Source organism: Ochotona curzoniae, unplaced genomic scaffold (genome assembly GCF_017591425.1).
Source record: "Ochotona curzoniae isolate NIBS_2020 unplaced genomic scaffold, NIBS_Ocur_1.0 contig_48, whole genome shotgun sequence".
NCBI classification, from domain to species: Eukaryota; Metazoa; Chordata; class Mammalia; order Lagomorpha; family Ochotonidae; genus Ochotona; species Ochotona curzoniae.
The window spans coordinates 2132513-2148253 of NW_024466391.1; the positions used below are offsets into that span (position 1 = coordinate 2132513).

Genomic DNA, 15741 nt, shown 5'->3' on the forward strand with positions numbered 1-15741 from the left:
CGGCCCGGGCGGGGGGCCGGCCCGAGCGCGAGGCACTGAGGGATCACGCATCTCCCAGAGCAGCAGCACTGTTGAAAACGGAAGTGCCTTTGCGACCCGATTCCAGGCCCTCACCCCGCGGGGCACTGGGGCAGCCGGCCAGGCCATGCCCGCCCACCACGGCCCTGAGGATGCCAGCTCGGGCACGGGGCCTTTGCCTATTTCTCTTTGGTCTTTAAGAAGTGATTCCTCTGAAAAAGGAGTTAGGAGCCCAGATCCCGGCAACCCTGGCTGCAGGTGGGGTCTCCCTGGGGTGGGGGTCTCCAGTCACCCACAGGCCTCCCTCGAGGCCAGCTGCCACCCCAGAGCCCACTGCCCCAACCCCTTCTTGCCCTGCACAAGTGGTAGAGAGCTCACCCTTCCCCAAGGGCGGCACACAGCCCGGTCCCCGTGCAGGCACACTGGCCCCTTGGGCCCTGGTCCACGGGAGCCACGAGCTGGTGTGGACAGCTGGGGGGCCAGCCCATCCAGGGCCTCTGGGCTCCCAGGCCACAACCTGAACCCCTTCCTCAGAACCCATGCCAGGGAGTCAGCCGCTGCCTCCCCAACCCCTCCCCCAGGCAGCTTTGGCCTTGCAGACACAGAGTGGACACCTGTGCCACAGTCATGTCCCCACAGGACATCAGGGTTCCCCCCAGTCCCTGGCCCCAGGGCTGACCTGGATTACAGGCCCTTCACTGTCCACTCACCACCTGTAGATGCTGGGGGAGCGGGCACCCGCCCATGGGTCGCCTGCCACAAGCTGCCCACTCTCTGCACATGGCCAGGCTGGGCGCAGACTCTCACGTCCAGGGGCAGCCTGTGGGGCCAGGGGCCCCGGACCTGACAGCCCTAGGCTGTGCTATGCAAATTGCTGGGCCTGGCTGTCCAGGGCTGGGGAAGTCCCAGCTCTGCTCTGTGGAGTACAAGGGTGGGCGTGCAGGAGCCAGGCTCTCGGCCCACACGCCAGATTCGCCAGCTGCTGGGCACGGCTGTGGCCCCTCCCTTGCCCCTCCTCACTGCCAGCCCCCTCAAATTCAACCCCAATCCCACAGGTGGAGGCTGTGCCTCGGGGCCCAGCCTGGGGACACCCACAGCACCCCAGGTGGACAGTTGGTGCTGGCCAAGGTTCAGTGTGCCCTCCAGCTCTCGGCAGGGCCTGGCCAGGGCTGAGGGCATAAAGTCTTTTCCTGCAGTTCTTGTGCAACAGGGTGGCCGCAGTCCTGGGCCGCAGGGGCCTTCCCCCGCCTGGTGCCGGGCCGGCCACCTGCGAGGCCGGGACACCGTGGGCTCCTGACTGAGGGCTCCTAGCCCCGGAGCTGGGAAGGGCGTGCCAGGCTCCAGCCCCGCGGCCCGCACTCGGCAGGTGTACATAGGCAGGTCTTCTCGCGCAGGCCCGGGCACTGCTGCTTGGAGGACGTCTGCCTCTCCCTCCCTCCCGTTTCCATTTCTTTTGCATGTTTCTTTTGGAAAATGGACAAAAACGTGTAGCAGCCCGCATGACTGTGGTTGTCTTGGGAAGATGCCGGATATGACGTGCTCGCACTGCACCGTCACGCAGGTGTTCCATCTTTTTTTGTAATCGTCAACAGCACAACTATTTTGTATTGTCGTTTGTATCATTTTGTACCAAAAACAGAAACCAAAAAAAGGCAAAAAAAAAAAAAAAAAAGGCAGCGTGGATGTTTTGCAATGTGGTCTTCATGCCGGGCGGCGGCCACACGGGGCTGCAGTGTACGCTGTGCCAGAGAAGAAATAAAGCCCCTTTCACAGTCCCGTCTTCCTGTGTGCAGGGCGGGGTGCGCACGGCAGAAGGCGGGATGGGGCGGGGGTGGGAGGACCCGCAGTCCCCGCCCAGGTTCCCGACTGCGGGAACTCTTAGTGCAAACACTGGTGCCACATGGGTGGCGGGCACAGCAGACAAGGCTGCAGTCCCAGGCGGGCACTGGGTCCCGGCTGCTCCACTTCCATCCAGCTCCCTGCCCCCACGGGAGACCCAGAGGCGGCCACTGGCCCCAGCCCGGCCCAGCCCGGCCCAGCCCAGCCGCTGTGGCTCCTGGGCAAGGCAGAAGAGAGAGATCTCTCCTCCGTCCAACCCTTTCATACAAACAAGATGTTTAAGAACAAAGTGTTAAAAGGTCATGGAAAACATACTATGCAAAAACCATGAATGGTTAAAAAATGTTCTGCACCTTTAAAATAGAACTTTAGCGCCCTACGCAATAGCGTAGTGATTAAAGTCCTCGCCTTGCACGCACAGGGATCCCATATGGGTGCCGGTTCTAATCCCGGCAGCTCCACTTCCCATCCAGCTCCCTGCTTGTGGCCTGGGAAAGCAGTTGAGGACGGCCCAAAGCCTTGGGACCCTGCACCCACATGGGAGACCCAGAAGAGCTCCTGGCTCCTGCCTTCAGATTGGCTCAGCTCCAACAGTTGTGGCTGCTTGGGGAGTGAACCTTCAGATGAAAGATCTTCCTCTCTGTCTCTCCTCCTCTCTGTATATCTGCCTTTCCAATAAAAATAAATCTTTTTAAAAAATAGAACTTTAAATTCTACTTGTCCACAAACCCTCCGAGGCAAGCACAGGCACCCAGGAGGGCTCCCTGAGGGCAGTGGGTAGGCAAGGACCTGTGCCCAGGCCCTGACCACATGTGGTTCTCAGACACGCGACAGCACCACAGCCCACGGGACCAGCTCTGCCCCTGACCTCCACACACACAGCACACAGCAGGCTGGCACTCGGGCACCTGCAGCGAGGCCTGTGCGGACCCCAGGGGAGCGGCAGTACCCACAGCCCATCCCTGCAGCCTCTTCCATGTGTGTGTGGTATGGGGCTGTGGGCTGGCCCTGTGGCCCTGCCAGAGAGAGAGAGTGTATGTGTATGTGTGTGTCAAGGAGAAGGGGGCCCGGTCCTGTGTGTGTGTAGGGAGTTCATGGCCAGGGTGTGTGTGTGTGTGTGTGTGTGCGTGCGTGTGTGTGTGTTTGTGAGCAGGGGGCCTGAGCCCTGTGGCCTCCTCCTACCAGGGTAGGGAGTTCACGGCCAAGCAAGCAGCTATGAGGGGCCAGGGGAAACAGGTGCACACACAGGCCACTGACCCCAACACTGCTCAGTGCCAACCCTCCCAGCCACAGCCTATGCCATGGCCATAGCTCTAACCTGAGCCCCTAGGCCTCACCTGCCTCGGCCAGCTAATCCCGCAGCTCCAGCCGAGGTCCTGCACCATGTCCCCTCTTCCCACTGCCTCCCCCAGCCCTGGGCTGAGCCTCCTGGAACAGCCAGGCAAGGCAGGGCACTGCTAGCTTGCCCCTGGTGCCAGAGGCCTGGGTACCAGTGAGCACAGCCCAGCGATGATCTTCTCATGTGGACACTACACGCTGCAGTATGACCCGGCCTCCTCCCTGGCCGGAGCTGTCCCCTGCGACGACACAGCAGCTGGGGCCTGAGCCTGGCCTCACCCCCCTGGGGGAGCATGGACAGATCCCCAAACTCCCAGCGCAACACCTGGGCTCCCAGGGGCCGCCTGGCGTCCGGGAAGGGACTCAGTGAGAAGGAGGCGCAGGCCTCTTGCGTCCCTGCTCCCCCCAGTGGCTCAAGCACCAGCTTTAAATCCAGGCAGTGCCAGAGGGCGTCCCAGGGACACGGCAGCCACACGGCCCAGGGAATGGGGGGCTCCACAGAGACCCACGGAGAGCTCTGCCTCAGAGCTACCAAGAGGGCTCAAGTTCTCCCTCCACGTGCACGCCCACCTCTGGCCAGAGACATGTCTCTGCTGTCACCCACGGTGACCTGCCCAGGCCCCCAGCCAACACCCACGGTGACCAGCCCAGGCCCCCAGCCAACACCCACGGTGACCTGCCCAGGCCCCCAGCCAACACCCACGGTGACCTGCCCAGGCCCCCAGCCAACACCCACGGTGACCTGCCCAGGCCCCCAGCCAACACCCACAGTGACCAGCCCAGGCCCCCAGTCAACACCCACGGTGACCAGCCCAGGCCCCCAGCCAACACGCACGGTGACCAGCCCACATCCCAGGTGTCCACCCACAAGGCAGAGAGGTTCTTGCTGGACACCCCACAGGTGGCACCTGCTCTGTGTCCCTCCCTGCCCTCAGACCAGCCAAGCTTTCCCTTGCACTCCTGAGGGAGCACCACACAGCGAGCCCTGTGCAGCCCAGGCACCACTTGTCGGCTGTGGTGCTGCTGAAACTATACACACAATTCGGCAACCACTGGGCCCGGGGGGCCCCTCCCAGCTGCAGGTGCCTGCCCCAGCAGGCCCACTCTCCTCTGCACTGAGGAGGGCAGGTGGCCAGCTCACAGCACACAGCCCCATTGCTGCATGGGGCGGGGTGCCGCAGGCCTCGGTCCTCCCCTCTCCTGCCCTGTATGTGGACACAGCCTGCACACAGGCACTGCAGCAGGTGCAGGACCTCCACAGCTGGCCAGGACCTCCACAGCTGGCCAGCCCCAGTGACGCAGGCAGGAACCCCCACCAATGGCTGCAGGTTGGGTGCACCCACGCCCTATTGGGCCCAAGTACCCCCACACCCTCTTGGAGATGACCACAAGTGGATCCCACCTGTGGGCACTCCATGGCATCACCGCAGCCCCACCCAGAGTTTCAAGGACACCCAGCCAACCCTGTTCGTGGAGGAGGATTCCCCAGACACCTCCTCCTCCTCAGGCAGGCCCTGCCCACGCCACTGCCCACAAACAGGCACTAGCTGGCCGGGATGACTAGAGGGGCACCTGCCAGCTCGAGGCCTTCTGAGGGACCCCTATCAGCTCAAATCAGACACCCATTCTCCAAGTAGCATCCAGGGTCTGCCGGCAGTGTGGTCACCCATGACAGTCAGCACACATCACAGGTGTTCAGAGAGAAGTTCAGAAGGTACACACTGGCGCCCCAAAGCCAGGAGTGCTCCAAAGCTAGGGGTGCCCCCTCGCATTGCCTGCAGAGTCCCCTTGGCCGGTCCTCAAGCTTTGTCCCAACGCCCAGTGTCCGGCACAGGTCATTCACCCAGTGCACCCAGGGCTGACACCAAGGAGCCCAGCCTTCTGGTTCCTGTGGCCCTCACTCTCAAGTAAATGAACCTTTAAACACACTCGTGTCCTGGGCTGCCAGGTCTCGCTGGCTGACCCACCTGCAGAGCCTCTGGCATTCACAGGTGTCATCGCCCAGCTCCCGCAGCCATCTACGCTAAGGGACGCCCAGCGAGGGCCTGCTGCCTGCTCCGTGGTGTGCTGCCATGAGCTGGTCTTGTAGACACTGGCATGACCACCGCGTGAGGCGGACCCCCACGCTCCCGTTCACTTGGCCTCCACACGCCCTTCTGCCTCGGTGAAGGCGCTGCGTCCAGAGCATCCTCTCAACGTCAGTGCAGCTCCGGTCACCATCAGGTCCTCCGACACCTCGTGTCTCAAGACAAAAGAAGCAAAAACAGAAGCAGGAGCTCTGAGCAGCACCCTGCTCTGCCCGGGGTCCTGAGCAGCACACCGCCCTGCCCTGGGTCCTGAGCAGCACCCTGCCCTGCCCTGGGTCCTGAGCAGCACACGGCCCTGCCCTGGGTCCCGAGCAGCACACGGCCCTGCCCTGGGTCCTGAGCAGCACACCACCCTGCCCTGGGTCCTGAGCAGCACCCTGCCCTGCCCTGGGTCCTGAGCAGCACCCTGCCCTGCCCTGGGTCCTGAGCAGCACCCTGCCCTGGGTCCTGAGCAGCACACCGCCCTGCCCTGGGTCCTGAGCAGCACACGGCCCTGCCCTCGCCTACCGCCTGGATGGAAAGCCAAGTTCTCGCTGCAACCAGAGGACCTGTCCGGGACCCAACCCACACCCAACCCCGACACAAGCTCCCTCGTTCAGGCTCTCCCCAGGACCATGAACACCTGGACAGGTGGTGTGGGCATGGACCTGATCTCCGTTTGGCAGCCAAGGCCCAAAGGCTGCAGGGCTAGCAGCTCACCTGCACCACAGCTCCCTGCTGGGCAGCTAGGCCCCAGCACTGCTCCCTGCCGGAGTAGCAGGCCGCCCACAGGCCTGGCAGTCCACTCACATGGCACTTTCAGCCATGCACCAAGGCCAACTCACCTGACCACATCTTCCAACACTCATGGGCCACTGGGCTGCTGCTGGGGGCCAGGGGACAGCAGATACAGGGTGGGTGATATGTAAGGGAGGCAGTGTGGCTCTCAGCCCTCCCAGGCCGAGCGAGCAGACCCAGGACCACAGAATGGGGCTTCAGTGGGGACAAGCTACACCCCCAACAGAACAGCCCACAGCAGGCGGCCTCAAAGCTTGGCAACACGTGTCTGTCATGGCCATCGAAGGGGCCGGGCCCACCACTGGCACTCACCCGTGGACTCACTGGCCAAGGGGCCTCCCTGAGCCAGCCTCCTCCTGCCAGACAGCCCTGGGCTGACCGTCTCCTTGCCTGGCTCCCTGCGCCTGCCTCCCTCCGTCCTGCTGAGACCCATACACACATGCTACAAAGTGGCACAGCAGTGTCTGCTGGCTTCACTCGGCCAGGTGCCTACCAGAGAGGCCCAGAGGGGCCCTGGCTCAGCCTTGCTGGCAACCAGTGCTGCCGAGTCCAGAACATCAGCATCAGGCCAGCCAGCCTGGGATGTCGGCCAGGCCACAGCCCCTGCAACATCCCCAGCTCCCACTCCCACAGCTGGCCGCTAAGCAAGGATATGTCATTCCCACACAGCTTGATTCAAACCCTTCCCCATTGCCCCAGGAAGCCACAATGCATGTCTCCTGCCTTCTGCTGTGGACCCCCAGCCCACTGCATCACCCTGCACCTGCTGGCGGCCAAGGCCAAAGGCTGGGGGCGCAGTGCCCATGCCCTTGCAGCGTGACGCTACGGCAGCCCAGGGGCCTTCCCACGAGCCCTCCCAGGACTCTCCAAAGGTGCCACCTTCCTGGGTGTGCTACAGAACTCGACATGGTTCTAACGGCAGGGCCGATGGAAGCAGGGGCCCTCACCCCGTGCCATCCCCTCCAGAGCTGCATAGCCTCTGAGGTCAGCGTCCAAGCTGGAGGTCTCAGTGTAGCCGCCCGGGGTCCCGAGCACTGTGCAGTGGCCGTGCCCACCACAGACCTGCCGAGTCCCTGACAGGGCCAGCTAGGGTGAGGCTTGGATCTCTGTGGATAGAAACTGCTGTCACTGGGCGCAACTCCCATGCCACGAACTTGGGGTTCCTCCTCACCTTGCCTGACTCAGCCTAAAGGTCTCGCTGAACACCGCCGGGGTTCAGCCACAGCTCTCCACCACCGTCGTCGGCATAAGAGAGCCGGCAGCGTGTCACCGCCGGCTCCCCGGCTCCTGCTGCACACAGCCGCGCCCGGGGTGCTCTCTGCCTTTCTCCTCTTCCTCATCTGGCACACATCTCGGTCACATCACCCACCTGCCACACAGGACAGACTGCATCTAGAGCGTCACACACCACACGCTGCCTGCCACACGTGAGTCACACCGCAGTACCCCCAACAGCCCATGCCCTTGCCCACTGCCAGGCGGCAATGCAAGCAGCGGGCACTCAGCCCGGGACTCTGGTCACAGCCCAGTCACAGCCACATAGCCACATCTACCATCCTGTGTGGACTTGCCCAAGCTGCCCGAGGTGCCAAGGACCGCAGGCAAGCCTGTGCAGACGCGGGGCTGCCCTCAGAACCCAGCACAGGACGGGGGCACCCCACCCTGACCCAGCATGACCCATGTCTACACACATGCCAGGCGCACACAGATTTCGCCCATCGAGGGCTCTCAGCTGCAGCCCAGCAGAGCTGCAGGCCTGACCAGAGGCATTCTGCAGTGGCCTCCCCTGCGTCCCAGGCGAGCCGCACGCACCGTGCCCTGAAGGCAGCTCGGGGCTTTGTGCTGCAGAGCCCACCCCAGCTCGTGACCACGGCAGGATGCGAACGTGCGAAGAGCCGACAACATACGTACAGATAAAGTTGTTTTTAATAAAGGAGTTAATTTTCTTTCAATCCTATATAAAACAATAGCAATTAAAAACTTCATTTTTCAAAGTAAAATATTTACATATGAACAAGTAACTGTGCAAAATTTACATGAAAAATGGAAAGACGGGGATTTCCTAAAAGACAAACGAAAAGGCTGTAACAGTTCTCAGGTGTCGGTGGAAAATACTGACCGGCTGCCTGGGCTCGCGCGCGGCTGGTCGCACGTGGGCCACACGAGCCAGGTTGTGTACAGTCATAAAAGCGCTATCCATAGACAATTTAATACAATAACCTCTGAAAATAGAAAGAACCAATTAGTATATCTGTCATAAAAAAATAGGTACAAAGAAGGGGCTTGGCTCCGGACGCCTGCAAAGTCGGCCCCAGCTTGCATACAGTCTTAGCAAAATAATTGTAGTTTACACGCCGTGTGTGCACCCCGAGCCAGACGTGTACACCGCGACAGGACACACCGACATCTCCCACACTTGATTCACTGCGACGACAGGCCTCCGATGATTCCTCTCAACTCTGATTTTATTTCATCTAAGTTTCCACTTTGAGCTAAAAAACACAGTGCAAGTAAAATATATTTATGCTGAAAAGGTTTCCATCTTTTCACGTTACAGCTTTACAGACCCGGCAGGGGCGGCGCCCACGACGCTGCCCACGGTCTGGCCGCGGAGCTACAGTGACCTGCTGTGCCTCCAGGGTCTCACCGGGCGGGCGGGGCGGGGGCGGAGGCTAAAAAATCAGTTTGCTTTGCCAACTGACTCTAAGCAACATAAAACAAAGGCGGTGAGGTCGCCGGCTGCAGACGCGTCCACACGGGCTGAACACACGCGGCCGGGGCGGCGCGCTCGGCGGCTCCGTCAGTCTATATATATGGCTTGTTTGGCAAGAAGGCCACTCACTCAGAGCTGAGTTAGGGTTCGGCTGTCCTGTGAGAGTCCCGGGCCTCGTGTTCTCTGTTACAGAGACGGGTTGCTCTCGTACTGAAGAGCGGATTCAGAAAGCGGTCCCGCCCAAAGGGAGCTGCTGGGCTCGCACAGAGGGGGCACGTGCAGAGCCAGCAGCCGTCCGCGCAGCCGTGTCACTTAAGGAGCGCCTTGTAGAGCAGCAGGGAGTGGCTGCTCTCCCGCTCATTTTCTAAACAGAATATGAGGTCCCTGAGGTTGACCCGCGTGATTCTCTGCCGCGTGAACTGCCTGGGGGTTCCGACGCCGGAGCTGCCTGGGACCGCTGAGCCCGGGCCCGCGCCCTGGTGACAAGAAAGCACAAGACAGGCGAGTTAGTGGTGCCAGGGGCAGGTGCCCAACAAGAGGGACTGGAAGGGGCCCCCACGGCGCACGCTCAGACACCAGCCCTCGGCGACCCCACAGCTAGCACCTGGCCCTCCATAGAACCACGGCACAGCTGCCCAGCAGGTGCAGCTGGGGATCCGAGCCCACCCAGGGCCGCTCCAAAGGCCGGCTGCGTCATCCCACGTGGCCGCTACACACACTGGGCCTGGGCCTGCCTTCCCGGCCTGGGTAAACTGGTGCTGAGCAGGGAAGGGACGAAGGCTCAGTGGTTACAGTGGACAGTTCGGGCCCGAGAGTGGCCCCCTGGCCCACAGTCACCCAGCACCACCAGGCCCTGGGGCAGCCTGCTATCCATGGAGCTGTTGCGGGCACCCTCGACCCAGACAGTTGCTGTAGGCAGGCTTGGAGCGAGTGCGGCGTCACACGAGGCAGCAGGGTCCACACGCCGAGGGGGGAAGCAGTTCCGGCACGCTTGAGCAGACACGGCCACTGAGTCCTCATGGCATTCGCATAGTCGGAGGCGCCCAGGAGTTCTGCCAGGGCACTGCCAAGGCTGGTGGGGCAGGAGAAGCCCCAGGCCTGCGCCGAACACTGCCCACGCCTGGGTTGGTCCAGGTCCAGTTGGGGCAGGCCACTGCTCCGGCTTGGCAAGTCTCAAAACAGGCTGGTGTGGCTGCAGCCCTCGGCCCCAGCTTCTTCACAGACAGGTGCCAGACGAGGAGAGCAGGCCACCTTCGGGTGCCTGAACCCCGATCTGAGCCCCGATGCAGACCCACTCCTTCTGGCCTCGCAGGCAGGTGCCGGCTGCAGGGACTCCGTGGTCACAGCAGGCTCAGAGCAGCTTCAAGTCCCATCCTCCAGTGGCCTCGGCGCAGGAAGAAGGGGAGCCCCTGCCCGGGAGCGCCCTCTGGCGGCTTGGAACAATGGCACCAGCGACCAAGAGCAGGCCACCTGCGGGCTGGGCTCCAAGCCTGTCCGTGGCGGGCCAATGTGTAGCCTACGGCGGCAAGGCTCCAGGGCTTCCTCACGCAGTCACCACACGTGACCTCAGGGCTCAGCACACAGCCCGGCTGGCACATGGGGGGGGGGGGGCCCACGGGGAGGTGGCCACCTGCAGGCCACCGCCTTATGCAGCATATCTGCTCTCTGAGCCCAAGAGCTGGCGCCAGGGCAAGGCGTTAAGTTTACAGGGTGCTACAAGTCAGAAATCAGATAAGCAAGATTTCAATGCAATCTTTTCTTGAGATTAGACTGATGCCCCAACTGGCCCACCAGCCAAAGCTAACTCCCCCATCTCCTGGGGCCCACGAGGTGGCGTCAACCTGCCTGCCGAGCAGTGACAGCATGGAGGGCCCCGTCTGCACTCAGGGACCATCGGCAAAGTCTGAACACGGAGCTCAACCAGCCTGTGGACTCCCAGGTCAGCAAAGCAGACCCACCCTGAATCCCACCTCGGGGGCTCTGTCGGCCAACCCCTGCCACACCAGCAGTGCTGCCTTCTCATCTTCCCAGTGTGCAAACTAGGCAGGACCAGACCAGCTAGCGGGGGTCAGGGCCATGCTGGGAAGCCCAGGAGGACACTCCTGCGGGGCAGGGCTGGACATGACCCTGGCAAAGATTTGAGCTGACAGAAGTGCCAGGGCCAGCACCCCATGAGGCCCTCCACACGGCAGGCCCATGTCTTCCCCACCAGGGGCAGGTCTGGAGCAAGTGGCAGCGGGAGGCAGTTTCACAGCTCACACGAACCAGCCCAAAGGTCAGGTCCCACCACCCCACGCACCCGGGGCCGTCACCCAGGACGGGGGAAGACAGCTCCAGTGGGCTTCTAGTTAGCACACAGCCAGCAGCACCCAGGGCTGGTCATCCATTGGCGGTGCCACGGGTCCACTGTCCACAGCAGGCTGCAGAATGGACGCCAGTCCAGAGGCCATGGCTGAGGTGGCCTGCCCGTCCCCCAGCACTGCCTCAGAGGGAGACACGACAAGAGGAGGGAGTCACCCTGCACGCGCCTCCTGGAGGAGCCTGTGCTGCAGCAACGGAAGCCCCTGTATGCAGTGCCGGCACCCGGTGCTCCAGGGCAGCTCGAGTCCCAGCTGATCTGACCCTGCCTCCCTGGACAGTGGCATGCAGATGGTGCCCCAGGCTCCTGGCTCAGCCTGGCCAGCACTACCCACTGAGGCCATGTACAGAGTGACCCCCGATGAAAGACAGAAGATGACAAAATCGCCCCACCTTGGCTCTAGCACTTTGTCTTTCAAATAATCAAACAGCACAGAAGAACACCTGCGAGCGGCCCGGGCCAGACCCCGGGAAGGGCCGAGCCCACACGGATCCCAGACCCCGGGAAGGGCCGAGCCCACGATGAACGGGCGGTGGGCCGCAGGGCCGAGCCCACACAGACGCAGGATCCAACCAGCCAGCACAGGCACAAAAGGTCCACTCCTGCACTTCGCGAGTCTGTCAGGAGAGGGCGCCTCGACACCACGGACCCTGGAAGGCGGCAGCGCAGTGCTGGGGGGCAGGCAGAGCACACACCTGCAGGAAAGCTGCACCCGTGACCGTATCCATGGAAACGAGACCACCCTGATGCCTCCAAGCATGGAAGGAAAAGCCTGTGGGGACCAGAGACAGGAGTAGGGGGCCAGGCTCGGGGCCGAGGAGAGCAAGAACTTGGCTTTGATCACAGCGACCAGCCTGTCGCTGTGGGTCCCTTCCATACAGCTCCAACTCTTGGCACATGGCAATGCTCAGATGGGGGGATTCCCGGGAGAAACACAAGGCAAAGGGGCCAGCATGGCTGCGGGGGGCAGCTGGGGATCGGCCACCCCGAGAGGGTGCCCGTGTGCACTTCCACGCCCCTTGAGGCGAGCAGCTCTAAGCCTGCTGCAGCTATCGGCTATCACAGCCAAGGCCACCTGGACGCCCGGGGAGACACGGGCTCCCCCCACGGACTGCTCGGCAGGGCCCACACAGCTGGCAAGATCAGCTTGGGCCTGGGAGGGTGCCCCAGCTCAGCTCCCGGGAGCCCCAAGCACCCCTTACCCCCACTCTCCCCCCCACACCCCCACTCCCACCAGCACTTCAGACACACTGCTATGGCAAGAGGGCTGAGGAACGAGAAAGCTCCCAGAGACCCACGCCATCTGAACAGCAAAGGCCACCGACGGTTTTAATGCGCCGTGGGAGACCCCGCCCACGCACACCACTGGAAACGCAACACGAGACACCGCCGGGCAGGAGAGAGCACGGAGAAGGGGCTGTGCTGCTGCGGCCCTGCAGCCGACCCAGGCCTCTCCCAGGACGCCCGGGAAGCTCACTTCCTGCCAGCATGGTGCAGCCCGGGTGACAAGCAGGTGGGGGGGGCGGAGCAGCACACACAGGGCCCACACCTCCAGTGCCCACACCACGAACGGTCCTTCTGACACAGCTGCTGTCCCGCACTCCCATATTTCAATGGTTTCAATGCCATTTTGGAGTGGGCCCCATAGGCTGCAAAGTCGCCACACATCAGGCCCAGCTCAGGCGTGGGCTGCTATTCCAAAGCTCCTGCCCACGATGCCAGTCAGTGTCCCAGCTGGTGAGCCAGCTCCCTGCAGACACGCCTGGGAGGCAGCAGAAATGTCCCTGGCACGCGGGAGACCAAATGGAGCCCACACTTTCTGGGCTGCCCTTCCCAACTCACAGTCCTGCCCCACAGCCTGCATGCCACCTCTCCCCGGGGGCCACATCTGCCCAGAGCCCCAAGGTCAGAGACACCAGGGCAACAGAGACCTCGCACACTGCCAAGGTCACTGTGTGGGCCCTGCCTCAGATCACCTCCTCTCCACACAGCAGGTACGCAGATAATAGCCACTCCACGGCTGGGATGGGACCCCCCCCCAAACCTGAGCACCATGACCCGTACCCCACAAACACCAAGTCAGGCCCACACACTTGAGAGGCCTCAGACCAGGCTCAGACTGGGAGTTGGGGTCAACAAAGTGAGAAAGCCACCCGGAAGCAGGGGCCTCAGCATGCCCCCCAGAAGGCCCACCCAGGATTCCAGCGGCTGTCAGACATGCAAAGCACCGACACCACAGCCCCAAGTGCAAGGAGAGACCCAAGGCCCCCGAGGCCCCTAGCTGCACCCAGGTGGGCCCACGCGGGCACTGAGCTTTGGAAAAGCAGCTTTCATTCATTCGCCTCGAGAATGAGCAGCACACACACTGGTTAGCGAGCAGGCAGGCCCTCGGCAGCTCACGGGAGCCAGAGAACCAGGTGGAAAGCCTGCAAAGGCACTTGGGCAACACCCGCACCACACATCCGAGCAGGGCACGGCACATCTGAGGAGGGCACAGGGCATCCAAGGAGGGCATGGGACGTCCAAGGAGGGTCTGGCGTGTCCAAGGAGGGCACAGTGTGTCCAGGCAGGGCACGGCACATCCAAGGAGGGTACACAATCGAAGGACCTGGAGTGGTCCCATGCGTATTCCTGGCCCAAGAAGCTGACGCTGAGGCCAGCATCTCTGCACGCACCCTCTGCCCTGCCCAGTTCCACAGCGGAGCCCTGTCGCCCACCCTGCCAGTACCTCTGCACCCGCTGTGGAGCCTGGCCAGTCTGCTCTCCTCTTCTTACGGGGGCCGATGGCAGCCAGCGCGGTCAAGTTGGCATCACGCTGCCTCAACTGTGCCAGCTCCTGCTGCTGCATCTGGGGCAAGAGCGGGAGGAAGTGGGGTCACCTTTCATTACCACAGAAGCAGAAACAAAGTCCCCCAAGGAGCCCTCACATTCCGGCTTGTGTGCGTTCACACTTCTTCCACCGTGAGCGTCTTCTGTCAATGAGAAACAGCAGCACTTCTCAAAGTGGATGACGCTCACGTGAAGAGTCAGAAATATGGACCAGTTCTGAGCGTCAAGCTGCACATCTCCGCAGAGGCCACGCTCTCCCGCACGCGGCACTACCCACGCCCGGGGGGGCGCTGGGGGCAAGTCCGGATGTGGACCCACACGCTGGGGCCCCGCCCTCACCTCTTTCGCCTTCTGCTTCAGCCTCAGCTGCTCGGGGTCTTCTTGTCTGGATCGAGACTGTCGTTCAAAGCAGCAGAAAGACACAAGTCATGACCGAGGGTTCACGTGCGGCTCAGCCACCACCAGTCAACAAACATGTCCTCTGACACGCGAGGCTGCGTGGTCAGCTGCCCATGGCACGCGTGGAAACGAGAAAGCGAGATGCAATCCCACAGGGTGCGAGCCAGACTTGGGGGCTGCCCACTGCCCGGCCTGGCCACTGGGCCCAGCTGCCACCCTTTGCTCCGGGAGGGATGTGGCTGTGCAGTCCCGCCCGCGCCCGCGTGAGCCGCCGCACACTTGCCTTAGCCGCACGCATCAGGATCTCACGCTCCTGTTCGTCCTTCCTCTGCTTCTCGATCTGATCGAGCTGCTCGAAGAACTTGAGCTGCGCCCGGACGTCACTCGCCTGCTCGTACCTGTCGTCGTCCTGCGGGAGAACGCAGCCACGCTGAGCCTGGAGCCGGGGCCACGCACCCCCTCCGGCTGCCCCGGACACAGGCGCCTGCACCTCACACATGCCCGCAGGGATTCTAGAACCCGCAGACCCGTGTCAAGGGCATCCTTGACACTGCTCTGAGGCTGGGACCCCAGGGCTGTGGGAGGGACACCTCCAGGCCGGCAGGTGCCCTCCTGCTGGCCGCCTGCTGGCCGCCTGCTGGCCCGGGGAAGGCGCGGCCACAGCCGCGGGCCGGGGCTGGCAATGGCGAAGCCGCTCCCGGCAGGCTACCTTGTAAGAGAAGTTCTTCTGCTGCGCCGTCTCTGATATTCTCTCCACGAGGTTCTGCAGCCGCTGCTGCGTGGCGTGTGACACATAGCTCACAACGTCCGGGTGCAGCTCCGTGATGCCATGCTTCTTACCTGCAGCCCAGGGGACAGGAAGCAAGCGTGTCGTGTGGAGCCAGGGCAGCACTGCCTGCCTCACCTCTCGCCGCTGCCCTGTGCTCTACCACCTCAGGGCAACCCAGCCAGGACCACCAGTTCACCAGTGCCGAGCACGGCAGGCATGGCCTGCTGCCCTCAGCCACCAGCAGAGGGCAGACCAAACTCAGACACGGGTGCTCCCAGGAGCTGCCCAGCGCCCACCTGCCTGGTTCTGACCTATCTTTTAAACTCTCCCGGGAGCTGCCCAGTGTCCACTTGCCTATTTCTAATATTCTTCTTTGCAAAGGCGCCGGGAGGAGAAAGGTCTCGTCTTTGCAGGACCGAGTCAGCGTCCCCACAATTTCCGAGTTTGTGGCTAATATTCTCGCACTTTCTTCTGACAGATTTACTCCAGCCATCGATGCCACATCATTAATGTCGTCGTCGTCCCTTGAGAAAAACAGATCGGATCGTCACAGCAGGTGGAGGAGAGGCTCCGGCCTCCTGCTGGAAAGGCCCAGCACCTGCACCGGCTGCCC

The 15741-nt window shown here is 62.6% G+C and overlaps 1 protein-coding gene across 1 annotated transcript in view; it reads right to left on the bottom strand.

The window, feature by feature from the left end:
• Window positions 1-7969: 7969 nt before the first annotated feature.
• TAF4 (TATA-box binding protein associated factor 4) overlaps window positions 7970-15741 on the bottom strand; it is a 41021-nt gene continuing 33249 nt past the window's right edge. Inside the window, exons 10-15 of the mRNA XM_040988242.1 lie at window positions 15483-15652; window positions 15069-15199; window positions 14643-14768; window positions 14300-14356; window positions 13860-13979; window positions 7970-9248 (exon numbers count right to left, since the gene is read on the bottom strand). Coding sequence (XP_040844176.1) covers window positions 9081-9248; window positions 13860-13979; window positions 14300-14356; window positions 14643-14768; window positions 15069-15199; window positions 15483-15652 — 772 coding nt within the window. The 3' untranslated portion in view covers window positions 7970-9080. The remainder of the gene's footprint in view (window positions 9249-13859; window positions 13980-14299; window positions 14357-14642; window positions 14769-15068; window positions 15200-15482; window positions 15653-15741) is intronic.